General features: G+C 38.8%; 1 protein-coding gene across 3 annotated transcripts in view; it reads right to left on the bottom strand.

Annotated features, from left to right (window-relative positions):
* Positions 1–2,919: 2,919 nt before the first annotated feature.
* Positions 2,920–26,059, bottom strand: part of camk1b (calcium/calmodulin-dependent protein kinase Ib) — a 39,452-nt gene continuing 16,312 nt past the window's right edge. For all 3 annotated transcript variants that reach the window (XM_085273618.1, XM_085273617.1, XM_085273619.1), the window contains 10 exons: positions 17,446–17,577; positions 10,198–10,272; positions 9,024–9,162; positions 8,395–8,521; positions 8,098–8,173; positions 7,631–7,743; positions 6,580–6,658; positions 6,269–6,356; positions 5,893–6,001; positions 2,920–5,802 (listed from right to left, as the gene is read on the bottom strand). In XM_085273618.1, coding sequence (XP_085129744.1) covers positions 5,702–5,802; positions 5,893–6,001; positions 6,269–6,356; positions 6,580–6,658; positions 7,631–7,743; positions 8,098–8,173; positions 8,395–8,521; positions 9,024–9,162; positions 10,198–10,272; positions 17,446–17,577 — 1,039 coding nt within the window. In that variant the 3' untranslated portion in view covers positions 2,920–5,701. The remainder of the gene's footprint in view (positions 5,803–5,892; positions 6,002–6,268; positions 6,357–6,579; positions 6,659–7,630; positions 7,744–8,097; positions 8,174–8,394; positions 8,522–9,023; positions 9,163–10,197; positions 10,273–17,445; positions 17,578–26,059) is intronic.

Here is a 26,059-nt window from a genome sequence, read left to right as displayed (position 1 = left end):
CTTTCCTATTTATTTATCGCAGTTTTCAATCCTCTCGTTTAGTTTTCCCGAATGGCCTCAGGAATTATTGTGACAAGTATTTATTCGAATGGTTTTCTTTTCAGGGAAAAGGGTGGGAAAAGAGCGAACAGTTCAAACCAGTAAAAACTTGTCATACTTGTGACATCACATGTGTTGATGGACAGCATGGATGTAACGGTCGTACAAATCTGAGAGCATTGACAGATATTAGCACAATAGGTTCCTGCTGACAGACGTGAGGCCTGTGTGCTAGTGCTTTTTTTCCTTTGTACACAACACATTTAATTTCAAACCTTTAGTCAACACAGTAAGGTAAAACCTTGAGTAATTAAGCTTAATAAAGAGGCATTTAATCTGAGAACCACTTTCCCCCAGAAGGCATAAACTCACAGAGTTGTAGCTCGTCTTTCATTTCCAGTGACCTACAGTATCTTATCAGTTATCTTCATAGTTATTGGAGGGTAACTTAATGCCAGTCACCTTGAATGATCGGTTTGATTTAGACTGTAAAAGCTCAGCTACAGAATGGATCAGCTTTTGCCTGAGTTGTATACTTTGTATTTGTGCTAACAAGGTTATATATCCACCTCTCAACGGCAGCATGCTAATGGATTATTTAGAAATTTCGAGCATGCTGACATAGTTATTTACCTATTCACCACGTCTTCACAGTGCTGTGACACTGTTTGGGTGGAGCGTTTTTTTAAGGTCTGATTTGGGCCCTGTTCGCGACACATAAATCTTTGCAGCTTTCAACATCAGCAGATAAATCAACCTGAAAATGATGAGACCAAGTCTGTCATAGCAGTGTTGCTCTCTTTTGGCTCTTAACTGCATCAAGTCTGCGTTTCACATTCCTTACAAGCATGGGCAACGGCATGTGCTGCGAGGAGGATGTGGACTATGCACAATCCTCACCAGGGTGCTGATGCTTTTGTTTTTCTGTTTTAATGGGAATTGAACCCCAGTATGAAGATGCGCATCCTCGCCTTAGTTTTACAAGTTTGTCGTGTCAGGTTTCACTTTCCCTCAGTCTTCCACATCTAAAAATAAATAAACTGCTTCTTTCAGCACTTTCTACCTTGTGATCAGTGAAATTTATCCCCCATTATTTTTGAATCCTTCCCGTGTTCATGGTTTGACCACATAATTTTTACTCGTCTACTGTCTCCTGAATGAGGTCGACCACCAGATTCTTTCTCACTCTCCGCTCTCCCACCAGCGCATCGCTCTGGCGGCCAAACCGCAAGCCGCAGTTACCCAGCATTCCTTGGAGAGGATGAGAGAGGCTTCAAGTAGCAGACTGTTAAATTAACATTCATGAGGAACCTCTCAAGTCACAGAACTGTTTCATGAGATCAACTGTTGCTGAATTTCACCACTGAAATGTAAAGTAGCACTTCCATTGTAGTGTTATTGTTTTGCAGATTTGCCGTTCGAGACAAAGAACAAGACTGACTTTGAAACAGCTCTTAAGACTTAGAAAAAAAAATATCAAAGGGCAGAATGGGGGCTTACTGTTTGTGCATTTATACTGTGTCTGGGAAATTTACAAAGTCACATCTTTAAGAAATAAGAAAAGACCAGACACAGGACCTGAGAGACGCATATGGTCCTTTCAGTTGAGCCAAATATGTTCACTGACGCGTCATCAGAAAATGGTCTCAGTGGAAGGGTGGCTGCCAAGAAGCCATTCTTAAGGAAAGGAAACAGGGAAAAAAGGCTGCGGTATGCCAGATTACACAAGAACTGGACTGAAAATTAGTGGCAACAGGACTTATGGAGTGCCATCCATCATTTGGATTGGGGGGAGACCCACATGTGCACAGGACAAATATGTAAACTCCACACAGAAAAGGCCCAGATGGCACCTTCCTGAGGCAACAGTGCTAACCACCACACCACTGTGACTCTTCAAATTCAGCTTCAACACTCTAATGAAGTGATAACATAATGTGTAACAAGATGGAGGTTCTTTCACGGTTTGACAGCCAGTAGTGTTGGAGATCTTGTCAAAACTGATGGAATTATGAATGAAGAAAAGCAACATCAGATTTTGATCCATCATATAATACCATCTGGAAAGCATCTGACTGGCAGTGGGTTAATTTTTCAGCATGACAATTGAAGCAGCGTGGGAAGAAAATGCAACCAACATCTGAAGAAGAGCTTTGAATGCCCTTCAGGAAGCCCGGAGAACTATTTCTGAAGACTACTTAAAGAAAGTTGACTTAAGAGTGCTCAGAATGTGTTTCAGAGTAAAGGTGGTCACAGCAAATATTGACTTTCAAACTGTTTTTGTCCTATATACTGTACCCCCATGTATGTGTGAACCTTTCAGTAAATCACTGCACACATTCCTATTATATTCCTAGCATAAAATAAAGAAATTATTAGGGGCTCAAGACTTTTGCACAGTGCTGTGTATTCACAACAAGACAAAAACCTGTTGTGGTAATTAACGCTAGCAGGAGTTTGCCTTTAGCCTAATGAAATTAAAATTACTTTCACATCCTCCCCAGCTGTGTACTGTAACTGAAACATATAACTGGTTATTTAGTAGTAAACTGACAGAAAGTAACAACCAACAATCCTGCTGAATTAAAAAAAATAAACTAAAAATCAGACTAATGAAAAAATTCAATTTTTTGATTTTAAGGTTTTGTGTTTAATCGAGCTAACTCCTTTTAAATCGAATATGTAAATGCATTAAATCTTAAGTCAGTGCATTAGTTAACATCATAACTAATGATATAAAACATGTGCTGAGGTGTCATTTAACCTTAGATGAAATCCTTTTATTCCACTTTCCAGCACACTTGAACTCTACATATTAAGTATAAATGTAGCATTCAACATGTATTTTTTCCCCGGACAAACAAACTCATTTCCATAATGCATAGACAAGGATTTTAATGTATGCTTCCCTTACAAATCACTGGCTTTCACACTAAGCAATAGTCACTTTTCAACAACCCATGATGCATTGCATCTGTGTATACAGTAGGTACTGCAGCCCAAAACAGCATTTATTAAAAGGCAACATAATTATGGTACAAACACTCAGAACAAACTGTCACCACACACTGGTCATTCTCTACAAGCTGTTAGAGGAGAAAGACTGTCTCGCTCCTTTAGACTGGCGCAGTGTAAAATATATAAATGAAATTTGTCAAGAGCAGTAGCAACGTATGAAACCAACTGTGAGGTCATTAGCACATCCTTTCTCTACATGTTCCCGATATCATTCCGGCAGTTTTCCTACAAACATGGCTGACTGAGCAGATAACAGTTATATTTCCCCATCATGTGTTTTATTACCCTATACCCTGATGTAAAAATCTTTAATTTCCTTGCACATTTCAATTTGTTGCCTCAGCAGAGAATCAAATTAGAACTTTCAAGGACTTCTGTTAGTATTTTTTTTGCATGTTAAATACAACAAACCATCTTCTTATTCATCATCACTAGATTTCTTTTTCCTGCAATATGTTTTCTATGGGTATTAAGTTTTTAATTTAATGGAGGAGGACATGCAAAGGATTATGCAAGTGACGGGGTGAGAGAGCAACGTGATCTGCTGTGGTGTCCCCTAAAAGGAGCAGCTAAAAGAAAAGAATATTTACATGGAGGGTTTGAAGTAACATTTTAAATCCATTTCTTTTTTTATTTATTGTGTTGTAGCTGTCTAAAGGAGACACGGCCAACAACGACTCAAATTAGAGCTGTTTTCATTAGCACGGGATCAGTTTTAATATTGACTGCTCCAAAATTAGTCTGTCTGCACGTCTGTTTGCTTTCCTCTGCTTCATGACATACAAACAACTCACGCAAAAAAACAACAACAAATTCCTGAAAAAAATAATTTGCCAATGTTTACCCAAATATATGCAGAAAATTTCAACAATTATTTTTTGAAGCAGCACACTAAACTCGTTTGAACCTGTTGAAATGTTACTATTTTTTTTCTTTGCCCTTTACTCATTTGCATGACAGGATTTGGATTAAACGATTGTCAAATAAAAAGAAACATCTTCCTTTTATCTGCATTCATCTCATGGTGGCTGTACAATTTAAGAAACGGTCACAATTTTCAAACAACATCATGCAAACATATGTAACCAGCACTAAATTACATGAGCAAGAATGATCAGCTGAAAGTCAATGAGAGAGCAGTGAGGGCAGAGATCATCGCTTTTACTGCTTTTGACAGCGCTGAGCTCAGGACAGGACCCACTGTAACAGGTCCCAGAGCAAAAGTACAGAATATCCAATTAAATGCACACAAAACACCTTAACATCTGCAGCAACCAATATGAACACACTAAATGAACATTTATAGATTCTCCAGCATTTACATACTAAGATTCATTATAAAAGCCAGTAAAAGGACCAATAAAACTCTGTTTGTCCATGTAGGATTTTAAAGGGAACTGAATGTAATAAATGTGAAATATTTACTTTTTATTCTTACATAAAATGCACTGAAGGGTGTAAAGTGGGTCTTTGTAAACACCAGCGTCAAAGCTGTCCCTTGTTGTTGATTTACCTTGTCGTATTGTAAGGAGTTTAATGTTATTTTCATTAACAATTAATGAAAAATATCATTAGCTTACATTTTGTCTTCAGGCATCCAGTCTAAAATTACAGTAATTAACCGTGAAACTACATCTTAAAGCTCAAAGTATAACATGTACAAAATATGAAGTTCCAGAAAGAGGTTCTGTTGCAACAACTCTCACCAATAGACCCATCATAGTGTATATCCTAAAGGCACCTTAGACAAAGAGAAATCCCTGTGTGCAAGCGGTTAAAGAGGTTGAAGGTTGAAAAACAAATGTGAACAAAAGATAAATGGAGAAGCTTTTCCCTCTCAGAGAGCCTAACCACTGCATGGAAACACTGTATCACCACGAGAAAGGCTACATAGTAAATAAATGGAGTTTTCATTGCATAAACTATTCTGTTGCTGATTGTCTAAAAGCATGACTTAAAGACACAGAATGCAGCTCTGTAATATTACAAGATTTGACTCAGTTTTTGTTTCAAATGCTGCAAAAAAAATGCCAGAAATGCTCCGTCGTTCTGGCACTGCGTCATTTGTTTTGTTTTCGTACTGCGATTACTGAAACAGTGTATGTTTTTAGAAATAGGAAAGCATGCATTGGGAAATTATCTCCTGATCATGCAGATATTGTTTCTGGATTTGTACTTCAAAGTCTAACAGTAGGAAGGAACACACAAATATACAAAACAATAAAAACAAACAATGAGACGAATTGAATTCAAAAAACAAAAACCTCAACAATTAAAAACAGTGTCCAACAAGCTCTGTTCTGCTTCGGCAAAAACAATCCCCCCCAGGAACGATGATGGAAAAGTTCGCCTTCCCCCACTTGCTTGGTATCCTCTCCTCCTTTTAAACTCATCCCAAAAATCACCCACTGTGGTGCATCATCATCGTTATCATCAATTCTTCCACCTCCTCCACTTTCAACCGGGTATATGACTTTCCTCTTCAGGCTGGGCTGACTTGCTCCCCCTGCAGACGAGAGGTTGGAATGACTCAGTAGTCCAGCAACCAGATAAGTGGGGAGACAGCGCCTCTGGTGCCACTGAGGGAGTTTAAATTGGAAAGTGACTTGGGATCAATTAGATAAGTAGGTGGAGCAGGTATGGATCACACCCTGCTGGTCGGGTGGCAGCGGTATGTTGGACAGTTGGACAGAGCATCTACTCCGCTGTCGACGTTCTGTGAGCACCCTCCCTCACAGCAAGCCTCTGGGAGATATAAAGCAGACAATATGAGTAATGAATCTACCTGACATTAAAAACGGTGAAGTATGTTACACACAGCCAAAGAGGAGCCACCTGCATCTTCCCCCGGCATCAGCAGATGAGCTGGGTTGGCTCCTTCTTGTCCCGTGCCGAGCTGGAGACGCCTCATGTGACGAACCACTGCTGTGGCATTGAACGCTTGCTGCAGAGAAGCAATAATGAAACTTCAAGAAAGGAGGAAAATCTACTTGCCAATTTTGGACAAATTAGGATCTGGATGGCAATTTAACCCGCCGAGGATCAAGTCATTGTAGCTGAAATCCCTAACCCTAATTACATTTTTTAATTGCCCGGTACAGTTAAGTTAAAATATAGCAAACCAGACCAGTTTTAATCTCTGTCCTCTCCTTTAATGCTAAAAATGAAAAGAACAATGCAACATGTAAGTAGAACTGGGAGGCAGACTTACCTTCCACTTGCTCTTAGCAAAATTCTTCTTAATCTGCGCACTGACAGACTCGTGAATGTTCTTGTCCAGCGCAGTATCCCCAGCAATCCTGACAGAGGAAATGGCTTTCAGTGCGAATGTGTTTTATTTGTGTGCATAACGGATAGGAATCCGGATAGGAATTGTTCTACAGATATGGTCACACATAATTAACCGACATGCAGTCCAAACACTTACAATATTTACAAAACTTAAGTGTAATTATTGAAGATTTGAACTAACAAAATAACATTATTCTTCTTTGGAAAAATTATGTGTACAAGGAGCCATACCAGGGGTGCTGCAGAGCCTGCTCACAAGTGTAACGTATGCTGGGATCTTTCTCCATCAGATGTACTATAAAATCTTTAGCTGAAAAGGTAAAAAAATATACATTTTAAACATTATCAACTGCATAAAACTGATGTTTAATGAATGATTAATAACCATACTGTACTATCAGTCTAAAACTGGATTAAGCTTATTAATGCAATAATACTTCAGTGTTTTAACTTGACGCCAAGAGTCAAAAGTAGGAATTTTATCTTATTTTTTTACATTTGATCGTTGCCTGATCTTGCAAGTTAAATGCCTGCAGGGTAAACTTTAGGCTTGGAAGGAACAAAAAGATCAAGTCTCCGTCTGGCACTCTGTGTCAAATGGAGTGTCAGGTAGGTGGGAGATTTTTCTGCTCACTGTGAGGGTCTGTGTTTTGCAGAGAGAAGTATTCAACATTGGCGTGCAAAACTGCCGTTCACAATATTCACTATTGGATGAATGCCACCCATTCACAAGGCAATATTTTATGAATCTGGCAAAGATACTTGTAGTAAAACATTTAAATCAGCATGTACGTGTGTAGACACAAAATAATTACCATGTTCTTCCTGTCGCTTGTGGAATGCAATATCTAATGTAATTTCCAGGTGTGATTTAATGACTAGAAACCGTATCAAAGAAAGTTTTTGAAGTTTCTCCAGGACATGTGAGCACTCTGGAGTGTACAATCCCAAATAACAAATGCAGACAAGCACCGGCTGAGACTGTAACAATATAAGAAAAAGGATGTAAATTTCTAATAAATTTCTAGTGGCTCATCTCTTTCTGTGTAATCCAGAACTATCAGATTTGATTTAAAGAGGAGGATGTTTCTGACCTCAAAGAAAAAGAATGAATTAATTTGATGGTTTCCACAACACACACCCAGAACACAATCCTCTGGTGATTTGGGAAACTTTGTTAAAAGGGTGTGTTCCTTCTTTAATCACAGTTTCCAGTGTGATCAGCCTGAAAAGTATCAGTTCCAAAAAGCTCTTTATGAGAGGTCTCATGTCTGTACTGTACCTGAATCAGAGATATCGTCCCAGTACGGAGAATCAAACTCATATTCTGCTTTCAGGATCTGTTCAAACAGTTTGGCATCATTCTCGTCATAGAAGGGAGGATAACCACACAGCCTGAAACACAGAGACAGCACAGGCTGACACTTCCCTTTACAGACACGCTTCGGCTTTTCTATGATGCTAAAGCCTTAATCACTCCTTTATTTAGTAGCTCTGCTTGTTTTGATTTGGCTGATTTTAATGCTGGGTGCCCTTCCTGATGCAACCACCAAGGGATTAGTGTCTATTCCTGGGATCCAACCATGAATCCTTTGCTTGTTAGTTGAATGTTAAAATTAATACTGCTGCTGCTGAATCCAAAACATGCTGCATTCTGATTAATCCTTATCAAAACCTGACTGTTAAAATATTGTATCTCTGCAGATGTGATTCATCTTGTATAAAGATACATCTAAAACATGTACTCACAGAATATATGCTATGACACCAATAGACCAGCAGTCAACTGCTTTACTGTAGGGCTTCTGAGCCAAAACTTCAGGGGCTGAGGAAACACAAGGTCATAGCTATTAAGGCACAATATAACAAGACTTAGCCTTCATAGTGTCTGATACATGTTTAGCATGCTTTCTGTCTCACTTTTTCATACACAGTACACCATCTCTGAGCCATTAAACTGTGTTAAAGCTGAGATCTGAGAAAAAGGTGGTGTACACGCCTAAAGTTGTTTTTTATAAACAGATTTCTAGTATTTGACTCCTTTACCGACATATCCAGGAGTTCCACAGGCTGTTGACATCACACTGCCAGAGCCCTCAATTTTTGACAGACCAAAGTCACTGATCATGATTTTGGAGTCTTCATCCATGCTGTAATACAGCAGATTCTCTGGCTTTGGATGGAGGGACAACAGAACAGAACGTAAATAAAATGCATCATAAAAAAACCATAAAAAGTCTTGCAAACTGAAATCCAACATCACTGGACACACAATTAATAACTAATTCTACTTTTGTTAATGATCAGCAAAGCCATACAGTAAGGGGGGATAACAGACATGTATTTAGTCTGGGGGGAAGAACGTTTCTGCCAATTCCTTTAAAGGAGTGTGTGTGTGTGTGTGCGTGCGTGCGTGCGTGCGTGCGTGCGTGCATGCATGTGTGCTAAAGATCCTCAAAGGTTCGGTTTAAAATACACAGCACCATTAGGTATCAAAACACAGAAGATAAAGCCCCATAGCACAAAAACATTGATGAAAATGAAACCATATCTCATTATATTGTAGTGAAAAAACAAAAAAAGAGAGACAACAACCTACAAGAATAAACTCAAATTCACTACCATTTGCCACACAAAGTCAATCTTTTCAAACATAGTTCTGATCCCTGGTTCACCTTGAGGTCACGGTGCACAATGCCCATGTCGTGGAGGTATTTGACAGCATCCAGGATCTGCTGAATGAGCTTACTGGCATCTTTCTCTGTGTAGAAGCCCTTCTCTATGATACGATCAAAGAGTTCCCCACCAGACACTCTGTATTTTCAATGTGGATAAGAAAGAAGAAAAGAACAGTGAGAGGGGGACTCAAAATAGAAGGGAAGCATGGAAATTTAAAAGTGTAAAAGCGAGATATAAAAAGATAATCCCTGCTAACTCCAGCAAATAAAAATCTTTTATAGTTAGTTATAAACCACTACTTCAGATAAAGTTACTTTCTTACAAACCACATGGGAAAAATGCTTTCAGTCTAAAATTATAAACAGTCAGTCAATCTTACAATGTCTGCTTCATATTTTGCCACTAGATGGCAACGTGACTCTATCATAGGAATTTCGAGTACATTATGAATACCTGCACAGGAAATTTAACATCTTACAACGAGCTAAAGAAAGAAAAGAGAAGATGATATGGATGTTTAGACAAGCAGTGCATGGAAAGCTGGGTTGCTGAACTCATTCGGCCAGTGTCCCCGTGTCACTTTAACCACATATTCAGTTCCCTCCATGATACATTCCTATTCCTGCGTACATTTTCACATATATGTGCAGCCTCTGTTTGACACCAGTTGGCAGAGGTAAAATAAAACTGAACAGGATAGTGATGCAGCACAACATGAAAGAGTGAACAACCACGAATGAGGTAAAACATCTGGATTTCAAGGTCACATCTTCCCTCTTTGCTGCTGTTTTTCATTTCCCTAATTTTACAGTCATTAATAAATTAATAATAATTTTTCTAATCCTCATCTTGCCTTTGTTTTTCATCTCTCACTCTGACATTTCACTAGTTGAGGTGGGTGGGACACTGACTGGCAACTAGTATGAGGGCAAACTCCCCACTGTTGCTCATGAGTAGGCAAAGTACAGAGTTTTCGTGTGTGTGTGTGTGTGTGTGTGTGTGTGTGTGTGTGTGTGTGTGTGTGTGTGTGTGCGTGCGTGCGTGCAAGCATGCCTGTGTGAATGTGTTGCAGGGTGCAATTCATGGCATGTGACAAGCCGTGTGTGGGAGAGAACACAAGTAGGCACGCAAAGACAATTCACAAAGTCCCACACATATGTGAATACTCACAGTTGCATGACAAGGTAGAGGTGTGATTTACTCTCAAATATGTCTTCCAGAGACACAATGTTGGTGTGTTTGATCCTGTGAAGAGAGGGAAAAAAGGAAAAAGCAGGCGAGAAGTTCAGTTGTTAATGTCTGCAGATACAGATGCGAGATGGACTCATCAGATTAAGATTACTCTTGTACCTCTGTCTAACCAACGTGTAATGTTAGCACACCTGCAATATGTGTCTCATACAAATGCTACTGTCAATAAATAACTGTAACCAAACTTTCTGCCAGTTTTTTAAAAGTGATTTACTAACACATCCATCTACAGTCATGTACAAAGGAAAATGCATGCTCTTTCTATCCTGAGGTTTAAGTGATAACATTTTTTAAAAAATGTGTGCTGTATGTCCCTACGAGGTTCTAAAATTACTTAGAGACAACCTAATCTAAAAAAATAAAAAAAATACATACATAACACATTTGATAGGCAGCGTGGCCTTAAAAAAATATCAAGAAAAATGTAAGAAGTGAAGGACAAAAGAAGAAATGGCAGGCATAAAAAGAAAAACAAAAAAAGACACCAACAATCTAAAATAGATCAATAGTGTCTGACAGTCATGTCCTCAAGAAAAAAGGAAAAAACAAAGACCTGGCCCATGACCTGAGAGATTTAGCTGGTTTTTCCATCTACTGTTCACTGAAGCCTCATCAGAAATGGTCTCAGTGGAAGGGTGGCTGTTAAGAAGACATTTTTTGGGGGAAGAGAATCAAGTAGGAAAGGCTGACATACGCTAGATTACACAAGAACTGAAATGAAAATGCAAAAGTCTGATAGTGTGAAGAATCCAAATGTGAAACATTTTCTTGAAACTGTTGTCAGTATTTATGGACGTCAGAAAAGAGGCACAAGAGAGAGCATCAAAAGCCATGTTCAAAATACAGTGGAGGTTCTCTCATGGTTTGGAGATTTTGATTGAACATGCAATATGTTCTATAGCTATAATTCTTATTTTTTTATTTACTTTAACTGTTGATTCACTTTTGACCAAATGAACACACTCAATACTGTATGTTGGAAAGAAGTAAATCACTTTTGAAAAACTGGCAGAAAGTTTGGTTACAGTCTCCATGGTTTCCACAGACCATGGAGACCATCTGACTGGTAACGACTTCATTGTTCAACTTTACAATGGTCCCAAACACACTGACAATGCAGTAAAAGCATACCTGGAAAGAAAAACACACAGTGGATCACTATCAGTCGTGGATTGGTTTCCACAGAGCCCAGACCTCAACATTATTGAAGCAGTGTGGGATCATCTTGGGTGAATGGTAAATGGCCTGTACTTGTATAGCGCTTTACTTAGTCCCCAAGTACTCCAAAGCGCTTTACACTACATTCAGTCATCCACCCATTCACACACTGGTGATGGCAAGCTACATTGTAGCCACAGCTGCCCTGGGGCGCACTGACAGAGGCGAGGCTGCCGGACACTGGCGCCACCGGGCCCTCTGACCACCACCAGGAGGCAACGGGTGAAGTGTCTCGCCCAAGGACACAACGACCGAGACTGTCGGAGCCGGAGCTCGAACCGGCAACCTTCCGATTACAAGACGAACTGTCAACTGTTGAGCCACGATCGCCGACAAAACGTGACAGCCAACATCCAAAGAAGAGCTTTGAATGTCCTTCAAGAAGCTTGCAGAACTATTCCTGAACTTTGCTTAAAAATGACAAGGAAGCTGCCTAAAAGAGATTAGACTGTGTTAAAGAATAAAGGTGCTCATGCCAAATATTGACTTTCAAGCTCATAAGTCTGTACAAACTCAGCGTTGATCTTTGGTCTTGCTGTGTTTCCACTGATGTTTGCACATGTTTCAATAAATCACTGCACCTAGTTCCATTTTAGGAGCAAAATATAAAGAAATATGGGTAACTCAATCTTTTTTCACAGTACTGTATCTCAAGAAGAGGTGTTTGTCCTGGTACAGGAACCAACTCATAAAAATATTGCCCCATAGTGCTACCTTTTACTTCAGCTTTGATTCTTTTTGATTTTTCCTTTTCCTTCATCATGCACTCTGAGTGTTTGTTACCTCAGTGCCTGGTCTAAGGTGTGTGTTTGAAGGTTACCGAGTTGAAGGCAGGAAGACAAAGACAACATAAAACCATGTGTCTGAGATGTACCCAAGGTAACTATGTATGCGTCATCCTGTGCTCACGCTGGATTACAGCAATGAGTCTTATCCACCTTCATTCAGCAGCTTAGCTCTGTGTGGAGCGAGAAACGGACATGTGGAGACTCACATACAGTTTCACACACACGATTACATATGGTCTGCAACATGTAGTACACATTCTGTGCTTGTGTGGACAATGAACCTACGGGTGGACACGGGTCATTGTGACTGTCAGAAAGCTGAAGTGTCTATTTAAGGTTCGGTCCTCTGCTGACCCCTGTCAGCTTGGATCACAGAAAGTCAGCAAATTAGAGAACAGAGCTGCCAACTTTGCAGTGAGCACGAAGCAAAACTGACACTTGAGTGAAAGTAAGAAAACAGGAAATTCTAGTGATTTTTAAATGCTGCTGATTTTTTATTGATTTATTTAACCCACCCTTTGTATTTTGCTGTCTTAGACTTTAAAGTTAAAAATTTATTTTTTCTGTTCACACCTTTTGTATTTTATTGTATTCTTCCAGAGCACTGAGTGGGCCAACCACAAACGAAAGAATGGTTCTTATAAAACTCTTATAAAATTTTAAAGTGTTTCCAGAGAAAATGTAAATATGTTTTTTTCAGATCAGAAGAGATTCAATTAGTCAAATGAAAAGAAACAAGCCACCAAAACAGAACTGTTAATCTGTTACCCATCATGTTTTAATTTGAATGCAGTTACTTCAGTTCATGGGCACGCAAATAAAACATTTTAAATAACTTCTCATTTTAAGAACTGTATAATCACTTGAAAATCTTCCACAACTTTTCTGTGTTGGAAGCAGCTACTCTACTGGCAACAAGGTTCCCTGTGTGACACTGAGCAGAATATGCAGTCACATCACCCACTGCCTGCCTCATCTCGTGAATTCACTTTGTAGTAAAGGTGTCAGATACAAGCTTGTGGTCTGACACAAACATGTGTAGTCTTCTTATCTGTCCAGTCCAGTGTTAAATGAGATGGAGCCAAAGACATGCTTAAGGTATGATATTCAGGCTTTGCTGCAACCCTTTCCAGATTTGAAACAAAGTAAGAGGGCGACTTCACAGAAATTCCTCCGACTGGCACAGCTACAAGTGACTCGAAGAGTACAATTAGTCACTGTATTTGCAAATGTCTGTGCTTCAGTAAATGTTTGGTCTAGATAGAACGGGGGAAAGACGAACAGCCCGTGTAACATTTATTAGCAAGACAAAATAGAAAAGCGAAACAGGAAAGACATATTTCTACACTAGCTTGGTGATCATATATTCAATACACTGACCTCTTTTATACAGTTCATAGTAACACGTGTCAAGCATTAAATACACACCAATAAATTTACAGTGGGAGAAATAACAAAAGCCATAGAGGATGACGGGTTTGGGTCTGGCCTCACAGGGAGTGAAGGCAGAGACCGAGTGGCCACATAACGTGGCAGCTGACTATTTAAAAAGCAATTTAATGCGACAGCTGTGTCCCTCGGTCATAAACAAACAGCAGGTTTACTCTGTTTCAGTGTTGTTCCACTGTGCTTTTAAAGTATTTATTAAGGCAGAGAGTAAAATGTGGAGAGAAAGAGTCTCTTATGGGTGTAACACAATGGTGAGACTTGTTTTTCACTGGTTATGTATATAATCAGTTTTGTATTCTTGTTTGCCTGTTTTAGTTAAACAGTGGTAATTTTATTTTGGTGATTTTATGACCTACAACACTGTTTCTAAAAAAAATAAGTACACTTTGAAAAAGAAAAACAGAATGCAATAATTTAAAAATAATTTAAAACCTATATTTAGTTGAAAATAATACAGAAATATATCAAACTGTTTTGTTTTTTTTTTAAAAAAAAAGCTCATTTAATGTTTTGCCACCAACACTTAAAAAAAAATTAGGAAGGAGCAACAAAAGATAGCAAAAGTGGTTCAAAGCCAAAAAAATAACTCATTATGATTAAACTTAATGAATAACATTATTATACATAAAACGGAAAACCTAGAAAAAAAAAGTGAACCTGAAAAAGGTTCACAGTTGCACACACAAACTTTGGAAACACATAAACTTTAAATAAACCTCATTTTTTCATAAACAGGATCAAGAAACACTGCCACATATTGTGGGCCTGACTACAGCCTAGTCTTTGCAATCAAAGTCACGGATACTCTGACTTCTCCAAGCTAAAGCGCAAAGTGCACATTAATGATGGGTAAAGTGAGGCTTTGTGCAAACATTCAAAGCAATTGTGTCAACTGTTTCGAGACACTCATCCCTACAGTGACACCTACTGGCCAGTTTTGATATTGTCACAGGTTGACAATGCTCTTCTTCTCTAAATGACCATAGAGAAAAGTGTTGCAAACTTCTACCACTCTATCAATAATTATGAACATGTTTTGAAGAAATGCCCATACAACAAAAGGAGAAAAACCTGTAAGAACCTTAAACAACAAAGCTGTGACTGTAAGCAAATACTATTTCCTCCCTTTTAAGTTTACATAAATGTGGTTGTTTCCGCTGTTTTGAAATTCAGTGAAATGTAAACAAACCAATTTATAAAATGTTTGTTTATTGTGACAACAATTTCAATGTCACCTACTTTGTAGGTAGGGTGTAGATGTAGATGTAGAGGTGGGGAACTCCAGGCCTCAAGGGCCTGTGTCCAGCAGGTTTTAGATATCACCCTGGGTCAACACACCAGAATCAAATGATTAGTTCATCATCAGGCCTCCGGAGAACTTCAAGACATGTTGAGGAGATAATTTAGCTATTAGAATCAGCTGTGTTGGATCATGGACACATTTAAATCCTGCAGGACACCGGCCCTTGAGGCCTGGGGTTCCGCCACCCCTGGTGTAGAGTGTAGGCCTCAGTGATCTTTATAGAAGATGTTTCATTTACAGTGGAACGAATGTAGCTAATTATACCAATGAAAAATTAACGTCTATGTAAATATGTTTATTCACAAATATTAGTTTTTCAGCTGTTTTGCGGATGAGTTGGCTTCTTTTTTTGTAACTTACCTCCCTAGACGTGGCAAAAATCTTTTCACACTTACTGTGGGTATACACGGGTATTTTTTGCCAAGCTCTAAAGGTGTGGATAAACAACACCTTATTCATGCCATCATCAGTGACCTCTACAGTGGCATCAGCAGTTGCACTATGGGTGCTATGAGTTTCACTAACCCAGCTGTCAAAAATTTCCTACAATCTCTGCTGAGTCCTGAGCTGTGGTTACTGCTGCCACTCCTGCTCCTGGTCTCGGTCCAGCTGCTGCTGACTTTCAAACTTTCTGGAAGTTTGTGGTGACACCTGGTGTGGTATCGCCCTCAGTTGATACTAACAATCAACTGAGGGCGAACGCACCAAAACTTGAATTAGCTGTGATCACATTATGTGCGTGTTTTGAACTGCACTGTGTTTCAGAAGATCTGCGCTTCATAAGCTCAACACAGCATTGAAGTTTTAGTATGGAGCATCCCACCCTAGTGCAAATGTCACAGGTAACATCTGTAAAGGGCCCACTAATCCTAAATAATATGAAATTGTGTATTCGGGGCCCAATTTTTATTTTTCACTTTAGTTTTAGTAGGGTGACTGGACAAAAACTGTGGAGTTGGGTGATTTAAGAATTAAAAAACTGGACAGCAAATATGCCTCTTTTCTTAAGAAACATTTTATGAAGCCCCTGTAATGAAAGCGTTACATGATCACGTATATCAAAAAAACAAAAAAAATGCATGAATTTTGGGGGAAAAGGAAAAAAAAGGTGGAGTTGGGAGTGAATTTCCTGATTCAGATATTCATTTTCTGGATGCTGCCATCCAGAAGTGTTTTTAGTAAAGGTCTTGCTCATTTTAGCAAGTGTGCCAAACTTCTGCAAGTATTACAACGGCATGCTTCTGTCCAGATGCTACATATTAGTACAGCTTCATGAAACGTATATTTTATAAACAGTTTAAATACTCCCCCACTCAGACCCCGTTCCCAACTTTGTGTACTTGGATGAGGTGTTACAATGATTCATGAAACCACTTTTCGAGTCTATGCAAACTTCACAAAGAGCAAGGCCTGATCTGCAATCCAAGTTTACTTCAGTTTACCTCATTTGTCAAATTTGGACTGTTAACTAAACCCCAACATGCTCATTGCTCCGTCCTCACGTCACCTCGTCTCCTGTAACCCAGGCAACAAGAGCGCTAAAAATAACTAGGGACCCAAAGTAGATCAGCCATTTTCACTGTGGCCTGTAATTCCCTGCATCTAAAGAAAGGTACATTTGAAAAACTTCATAACAGCAAAGAGTGAAACTGCCGCTTGCTTTAATATATTCAACATTATGCCTGTTTCTCAGGTAGAAAGAAAACCACTTGGGCAAATGACTCAATATGTGTTTGCTGCCAGGAGAAGCTGAAAATCATTGGTTTAAATCATTGTCAATCTTCATTTTGTGTGATGGCATGAAACATAGCATGATCTCAAAAGATAATGTCAATTACATTAATAGTTGCATCATATACAATAATTAACTTGAACACCTCATATGAACCCCAATCCTTGTTTCTACCTGAGAAACTCCAAATCAGTAGAAATAAAAACTATTTTTAGAGTAATTAGGGGTAAAACGACTCTATAACAGGCTACAGAAGCTAATCGTGTCAGCTAAGAAGAGGAAACTGATGCTATAATTCACACAGGCTCACACGGATCCTTCCCACCTTGGATCAGCGGTTCAGGTGTGTGGTGGTGTAATGGAGTGGGTGATTTCTTTTTAATTTTGTTTTGTTTTTTTGCCAAACTTTGGCACATTTAAATGCCACAGCCTACCTTCTTACCCACATCTTTTGTTATTTGCTCTCATCGTCACAAACACAGTCAGGAGATCTTCCTAACGTAATGTGCAGTGCTTCAAAATACAGATTTTTACAATAACAATTTAATCTTCTATGTATAAATAATTTCTGATCTCTCTCGTGTTTTTAAGCAAATCCATTCAAAATATGTCTTCTTTAAATGAAGACATATAGGGCCTATTAATGCCAACTCACCAAAACACAGAAGTCCACTTACTTGTGCAGTACTGCTATCTCATTCTCAATGCTGTTTTCCTTGCCCTCTAAGGCCTTCTTGGGGATACACTTGACGGCCACCAATTTCTGAGTCCTCTTCTCCTCAGCCAAGACCACCTCAGAGAAAGCCCCGCTGAAACACAAACACACAAGTCTGTTAGACCTGAGTTTATTCATCCCAGGGGCTTCAGCTTTTCACATGCGTCGCTGACACTCTACAGAAAATACGAAATTCCAGCTCTGATGTTAAACTGGTCTAACTTTTGTAATTCTTGGCTACCAGCATCTAAAAGCTAATATAAATTTTAGCCTGCTGATGCCAGATTGTGTTTATTTTTAATATCAGCCGCCTCCCGAAGTCTTTGGCGTGCTGAGTCAAGTTTTGGAAAGACTACAACCTGGTGGGATGAGTTGGAAGCACCAGTATTAAATATCGAGGTTTATCTCAGTGACAAATGTTGATACTGGCCAAAGGATTTTAAGTCTGACTCATGTAATGCTGTATATCAGTTGTATGCTACAGTTTACATTGTCACAGATTGAATAATGGTGTATATGAAAGTCCATATGAACAATAAATGGGGAAAAAATAGCCTCAGAATTTTTCCCCGTTTTGGATGTATTGCAGGCTTCATAAAACTTACTGTTATGTTATAAAATTCACTGTCTTCTTATTTATCTGTATTTGTTTCTAATTTATCTATATTCAGGGGTGCACATAAGTGGTCCGCAGGTGCGCATTCGCTGTCAAAATAAAAGACGCGCACCAGATAAGAAGTTGCAACGCACGTTTTTTTCACGGTATATTCTGCACCACATCTCTGTGCGTTCATCATTTGTTTGAAGCCAGCTCACCTCCTGCAACCACTGTTCCGAGACTACGTGCTTCTTTTGCGGTTTGGACTCCTTCGGACATTTCTTTGGTGGTGGAGGAGCACCAAACTAATTGCTTAAAGGAGCTTGCTTCTTCGCATCTTTAAGAGTTCTAAACAAAGAAAATCTTACGTACGCAAACGCGCGTTGCAACTTCTTATCTGGTGCGCGTCTTTTATTTTGACAGCGAATGCGCACCTGCGGACCACTTATGTGCACCCCTGTCTATATTTGTTTCTCTATTGTTTTCTCTTGTTTTAACCGATTGTGAAGCACTTTGGTCAACTCCGTTGTTTTTAAATGTGCTATACAAATACATTTTGAATTGAATTTGAATTGAATTTTGCCTTTTACCATCATTTACGTAAAGAACCCAGGCTTTGACTAGCTGAAGTACTGCAACGACAAATCTGACAGCCTTTTACACTTTTTTCTTTTTTATTCTCTTGGTTTCTGTATTCAGGAAAATCAAAACAAGTAAAGCATCTGAAGTCAGAGTAGCAAAAGAATAATAGCACTTTCCCATGACCCATTTCAGAGTGGAGGTGGACCTCGAGCATTTTGACCACAGCCCGAAGAGTTCTGACTCAGCTCCAGTGCTGTTCAATAGCTACAACTCCTGAGCCACAATGGTAGGCTTTGACACCGCAATACAACAGAGACAAGGTCACGGTAGCTTCAATGCAACGTTTTGGTTTCTTCATGTGTAATGTAACTTACTGTTTCAAACTGTGATGATTTTAATAAAATAAAAATAAATAAATAAGCAAGACTAATTATAGGTCATTTTTGCAATGGTGGTTCTTCCAAAAGTCTTATTGCACGAGGTCATCACTCTCAGTCAGTTTATTTATAAAGTCCATTTAAACACAACACAGTGCTAAACAGCAAGTAATAACAAGAGTGAAAATGTTTAGAACAATAAAAATAATGATTTTATCCAATATTCTTCAGGTAGGAGTGTCAGGGCAAGTCATTACACAACAAACACAAAAATCTGATTTTTTATATCTCACCTGAAGGAAATCTGAATTCTAGTAAATGATGTGTAGTTTTACAGGAAAGTTTACATAGCTTGAAATAACTCACAATGATGTCTTGCGGTGAAGCAGTAATTCACACTACAACAGACACTGACAGTGAACAATGTTTGTTTTTTGTTTTCTCAAAAAGAAAAAATCTATGATCATTTCAGTATTAGCTGCCAATACCATGTTCAAACATGTCCCTGTTTTCTTAAAACCAATGGCACGATAAAAACTCAGATCAAAAGTGAAATCGGTTGTTATCGCTCTGGTTCCAGGCAGTTGTTTGTGTAGACAGAAAGGAAGGACATGCATTCAGTCTAGAGATTTACAGATTCATTATTACTGCCAAACATGAAGACTTGTTTTCATACCAGCGACATCTGAAAAACAAGCAACTCTCTCTTCTCTGTAAAGTAATCCTAGAAAAAAAGAATCCTGCAAAACACATTTACATTCATAATTCAAATTTTAATTTTAAATAAAATAAATAAATTCTTGAAAGAAGGCTGATTTTGCCTAATGTAATTTATGGCTCATGAGTTATATCAGGATTTTCCATAAAGGGACACTGTGTTGGCAAAGGTCGAGTGCACTGAGCAGTGATAGATGTCGCCTGCAGTCCTATTTTGGCTCAGCGTTTGTGTTCCTGTTTGCATTTCTTGCAGTATTTATAACAGTTGTTTGTGTCTTTTGCTTTAGGAAATTACTTTCGTAGTGAAATAAAGCCCATGATCAGTGTAACAAACTCAAAAATTGGGTTCCCATTTTGCTACTACTATTGAAATACACGCTGCCATGCATGACATTGTGATATTTCAATTTTGACATGACAGGCATTGGTGCACGCTGAATAACACTGGCAATGGCTTCCTTACAAAATAACAGTGAAACTGCTTGCTTCCTGCTTACGTTTAAAGAAATTGAATATGCAAACAGAGGGCTTACAATTACCTTTTTTTAGTTATCAAGCAAAATTCGTAAAGACAACAAATGAACAGTAGTTGAGCTTAGATATATATGTTTTACAACGGGTCCTTCCACAAACTTTATGCAGTGACCCTCATGCAGGTCTCTGGTGGTGTTAACTACAAAAACCCAAAGAACCCTGAACCCAGATCTTGATAAGACTAACTGTGAGTGAGGCTTTGTGGTCGTGTGTCAACAAGAAACTAAAACTTGTGCAGGAATGCCATCTGCTTTGGCAGAAATCCAGCTCTGTGGAGGAGGTTGTCACTGCTGCAAATTCCTCTGCAGCATCTGGAGAATTTAGCTGACATTCTCCATGCTTCCACTGACAAACCAAAAGGGCTCTTGGGAAGTGTCAAATAGTGGTTCACAGAGACGGTCTTTGACTACAGATATTCAAGGGGGGGGATTTTATTTGTTTCGCAAGATAAAAACTGTATAACCATTTTGCCATGTGAAATGATCCTGATGTATATTTGCCTGACTTGAATTGTTTAAAATAACTTGATATTTATATTTAACCACATTTTGCCATAAACACCCCCCCCCCCCAAGAAAAAAAAAACCTTTTACGTTCTTGACTTCCCATCACAAAATAAGACTGGTCATTGTTTTTATGTAGTTCCCAAAATTACTTCCCTATTTTCTGAATATCAGGAAACAGTCCTTCACTGCGTTGGTCCTTTAAAGTGACACTTTTACTGAGCAGCAGCCTTGACAGCCACTGTTTAATAAAAACAGAAGAAGCAGACACAAGTTCAGCCAACTGCCTTCTATGCTTGTCACCACACAGGGGATGCCAAAGAAATGTAGCAGCAACCCTCAAGTACTGTTGTTATACAACTGTTTTACAGTAAATTATCTGAGTATTATTTGATGTGTCTGCAACTGGCACCGTGCAGCCTAAAAAAACATGAAGAATATAGAAAGGATGGCTGTGTCGGGTGAGTTTGCTGAAGGTTAATCCTAACCAAGGTTTCAGTTGGATTATAAGGTAAACAAACGTGTTTACAGAGCTGTTCCCGTTCCAAACAGGATGTTCTAATCAGCACCATGGGAACTGTGTCCAGAAACAGGAAACACTCAGTCCCCTCACCCTCACGCACACACAGGCATGCAGACATGGTACGACTGGAGAGCTATTAGCTGCTAAGCCCTTAATGAGGACTAGCTTGCCATTATACAAACAGTAGGGCATTTCTCAGAAAAACACTGTGTAAATACTTTACACAGTGGTTTCAATATATACATACAGTATACAGTCAAATATAGAAAAGACATATACACATTTAGGCCTCATACAGTTTAAATATTTGCATAAACTCCGTCTCTGTTGGTTTTACACCCCACCCAAACATTTGAATAAGATGCTGGGCTGTTTTTTTATTATTATTATTAATTTTATTCATCGTAAATGGTCAAATGTCAGCAGACCCCTCTGTTTCTTCTATTTTGAACACAACACCTTTTTTATTTTGTTACTGTTGTATTGTATAAAGTAAGTGTCAGTGATGATGCAGATATGTACAGCACATATGCCAATTAAAATGAACTCTGCAAAGCAAACATTAAAAAAAGAAAATCAACAAGGAAGTATTTCTTATGTGGCAGTGACGTTTTGAGAATACTAATCTTCTCTGACTGTCTGCCATGGAAAAAGGACATTTCTTATTTCTCAAACTCACAGCACTTCTGCCATCTGTCCTGCTGAGAAGTTGGTCAAGAAGGTATGTAAACAGATGACAAAACTGTAACTGTGGAAAGGTCAGAGAGACATAGGGAAGGACCATCTGGCCCAATAAGAGCTGAGAGATACCCAACTGTGAAACTGGACCTGAAACATAAAAAGACCATCTTTGCTCTGTGGGCCTCCCAAACATGAAGAACAGCACAATCAAACCACAATCACTCTCGATTTACATATAACAACACAGCACACAGACACAACACATCAGTAAAATGTGGTCATCTAATCCTAAAGGGAGACCCATTTAAAATACTTGAATTACCATTTTTTTTTTGCTCCATCAAGGCAAAGACACAAATCTGAGACAGTGAAAAATACTTCACACAAAAACTGCCAGAATTTAGCCTACATTAACCACATCTACCTCATGAGTAAATAATGTTGCCTATGTTGTGTTTACAGCCTATTGTTTTGAATCACCTGATCAAAACAACCATTTATACATGGCTAATATCTCAAAATTATACACCGTGCCTCCTTTGTCACTGGCGCCTTGATGCAGCAGGTTATGACAATATCCAAATACATCTCTCACTTCCAACTCATCACATATGGACACATGTATAAGAGCCCTTGGCATCAAATCACATAAAGGCAGTGGTTAACCCATCCAATACGATGGGTTAACTTTTGGCATATTTTAACTCAAACTGAAAGTTTTTCCTATACTATATTCCAATATTATACTACACGTAACACAGTAGTGTGCCTAGCAAGTAAAAAAGGAAGTGAAAATCAGTAAGTGGAAGATCAAATAAACTCAGAAGCTTCCAGATTATCCTCCAAACCTTTTCTGTCGTTGAAAGCCCACCATTACCCCTTTGCATTGAACACAAACTAGCAAAGCATTGTATTGGTGTGGAGCTGCGATGAGTATGTTTGCATTCTGTTCTCCTAGTTTACACATCTGCAGCATTAAACCTTCCTATGGGGCTAAGACTTGCTGTGATTGCATACCGAGTGAGGATGTATACACATACTGTATCACAAATGTGAAAAGTAAAATGAAAAAGAGATTTATTTACTTTTAAAAGGTTTAAATAAACCATTTAAAAACCATTAAATAAAATAAGGCAACACGGTGGCACGGTGGTTAGCACTGTTGCTGCACAGCAAGAGGGTCCTGAGTTCAATTCCACCATCAGGCTGGGGTCTTTCTCCGTGGAGTTTGCATGTTCTCCCTGTGTTGGCGTGGGTTCCCTACGGGCACTCCGGCTTCCTCCCACCGTCCAGCTTGTGGAGATAGGTTAATTGATTAATCCAAATTGCTCATAGGTGTGAGTGTGAATGGTTGTCTGTCTCTATGTGTTAGCCCTGCGACAGACTGGCGAGCTGTCCAGGGTGTACCCCGCCACTCGCCCTATGACAGCTGGGATAGGCCCCCGTGACCCTGAAAAGGTTAAGCGGAAGCGAATGGATGGATGGTGTAAAATATGACCTACTGATATTGACAAAGTGCACCAAAGACCAGCACCATGGCTAAACTATGTTTTTTAGTGTAATACCTCAGTACAATCCACACTACAGTTCAGTGAAGTAATATTACATAACCAAACCAAGAAAACTAAACTGCTACATCTAGAGCTATGAGCAACATGGGGAGCTACTGGCTAGAGTGAACTCATTAATTCACCAAAAGACAAACATTGCTCCTGAAGTCTGTACTGTTGTCAGTCTCTGAATGGTGATAGCAGACAGCAATCCCATGATTCCTATGTCCTCTCTAGGTTACTATCCAAATATTTCTGTAACTGCAAATCTAAATATTGGAAACACTAACAATTTACTTTTAGCCATCTGATCTGTTCATGAGACACCAACAAAAGATATTTTCTGACTTTTTATATGGAATACTATTTGTAAATTAAAACAGCTTTAAATCTACAAGTACACAAGTGCTGGCATCAATAATGGTCAGTTTGTAGCATGAAAATTTTTCAGCAGAAAAAATTTGTCCTTCACTGAGAATAATTAAGCCACTCTGACGATACACAGTCTATCTGGACCAATCATCTCATGACGTAGCCTCTGCAGCTAACATTGTTTCTGAGGATAGAAATTCTTGGTTTTGTTATCTGCTATTTCCTCAATAAATAACAAAATGAAACACTCTTAAACTGTCATCACAAAATAACTGAAGGTTTCAAGTCTGAACTATGGCCAGTGCAGTAAGAGGTCACCTTACCAACTCCAGTTAATTCAGAACACTGCTGCCTGGATTTTAACTGGCACTAAGAAATATGAGCATATTTCTTACTCCAATAATAAATCAATGTTAAACTTAGACTGGCTGACCATTCAATTTTGTATCCATTTTAAAAGAAAAAGCTACTTTTAGAGGCTACCTTATCCACAAGGGGGGTCACCACAGCAGGTAGCTCTCTAAAAATGCACCTCATGAGGTAGCTTGACTTCACAAATCTTGTTGTCCTTAAAGTATTTTTTGGGAAAGCCAGAAGCTGTTCACTGTGTCCATGGGAAAAAACAAAACTAATGATAAACACACACACACTTGCACACACACACACACACTCACGCACACACACACACACGCACACACACACACACGCACACACACACACACGCACACACACACACACACACACACACACACACACTATTTTGAATTTTGGATTAAGTAAAATCCAACTTTGAATTTTTTGCCGTTCTCCAGAGCCCATAAAAAGGTATTTGGGAGAGCCATACAACAATCCCCCAAAAGCTTCCATTACACCTTGAACCTTGCCCTGATATACTGAATGCTCATATATACATCTACCTGCTAGTAAAGATTATGTTCAACTATAACTTAAGATATTGCATGCAGAGCAAGTTGCAAAAAAGCAACAAGAAATTTCTAAAACTTTTTGACATGGAAATGCTAAGTATATACATACATTTAGGGAAGATTTACCCTCAAAAAGTGCACTGTAAAAAAATCAAGTTGGTATTTTGCATTGATAAGCTGGTCCGGCTGTTTCAGAGATTCAGGATTCATCCAATTCCCATGAAAAGACAGCAGCAAGGAGAATTTTATGATTTGCTCCAGAAGCTGAAGCTGTATCATGAATGCTTTCGTACATATTTCAGGAAGTCAATGGGGCAGTTTGAGCTCCTGTTGGCATAGTTGGGACCACAACTGAGGAGCCAGAGAAATCATTTCAGAGAGGTGATTGCGCCTAGCTGTTTATCTGAGGTAAAACAGTATTAAGTTAATATTTCCATATCATTGTATATTCACTACCGATGTGCATGTTAAGCCACAAGGACTCTTGTTGCTTAATATAGTGGTCTGATTACTAAATATTTTACGTGTCCTGTGTTTAAAGGCCTTTAAAGTCTTCACTAATTGATTTTATTTTATAGCTTGATTATTTATGGATTCTGACTCTCTTTGGTAAACAAATTAAATTTCCAGCACGCACCTCTTTGCAGTACGCCATTGGACAGGCATTGACAAAAGACAAAGTAACAAGAAGCTCTACCCAGCTAAAAAAAACAAAAACACACACACACACACACACACACACACACACACACACAGAGTAGTTTGCTGGTAGTTTGAGTGTTGAAAGAGATCAAAAATAAAATTTAAAAAGGAATGAATATTTGCCATAAATTGGCCGGAAAAAGGACAAATAGACATAAATGGTTACTCTTGGTGGATGTTTACATAGCTCACTGCTATCTAGAGGCCTAAACTCTGTTACTACCAGAGCTTTAGTATCCATTTAAGATAAAAATAGACCCAACTTTCCACTGTTTAAACTCCACTTACTGGCAGGAATTGCTTTGAAGCACATACATGAAAACAAAATCCCCCAATCAAATCATATAGCGGAGTATAATTAAGTTAGACAGCAAAGAACACGCATCCCTAAGGATTTCTTGGATTGGAGATAATAAGCGCATGGAATGTCTTTTCAAGCCAGTTTGCTGATATGTGGACAGCTTGAAATGTGAGAAATACGGACAATAAAGGATTATAACAATGGAGAAGG

This window comes from Mchenga conophoros, linkage group LG5 (assembly GCF_057382185.1).
Source record: "Mchenga conophoros isolate Kocher_MC1m ecotype Shallow Benthic linkage group LG5, M_conophoros_male_GT1.1, whole genome shotgun sequence".
NCBI classification, from domain to species: Eukaryota; Metazoa; Chordata; class Actinopteri; order Cichliformes; family Cichlidae; genus Mchenga; species Mchenga conophoros.
This window is presented reverse-complemented; position numbering and strand designations above follow the sequence as displayed.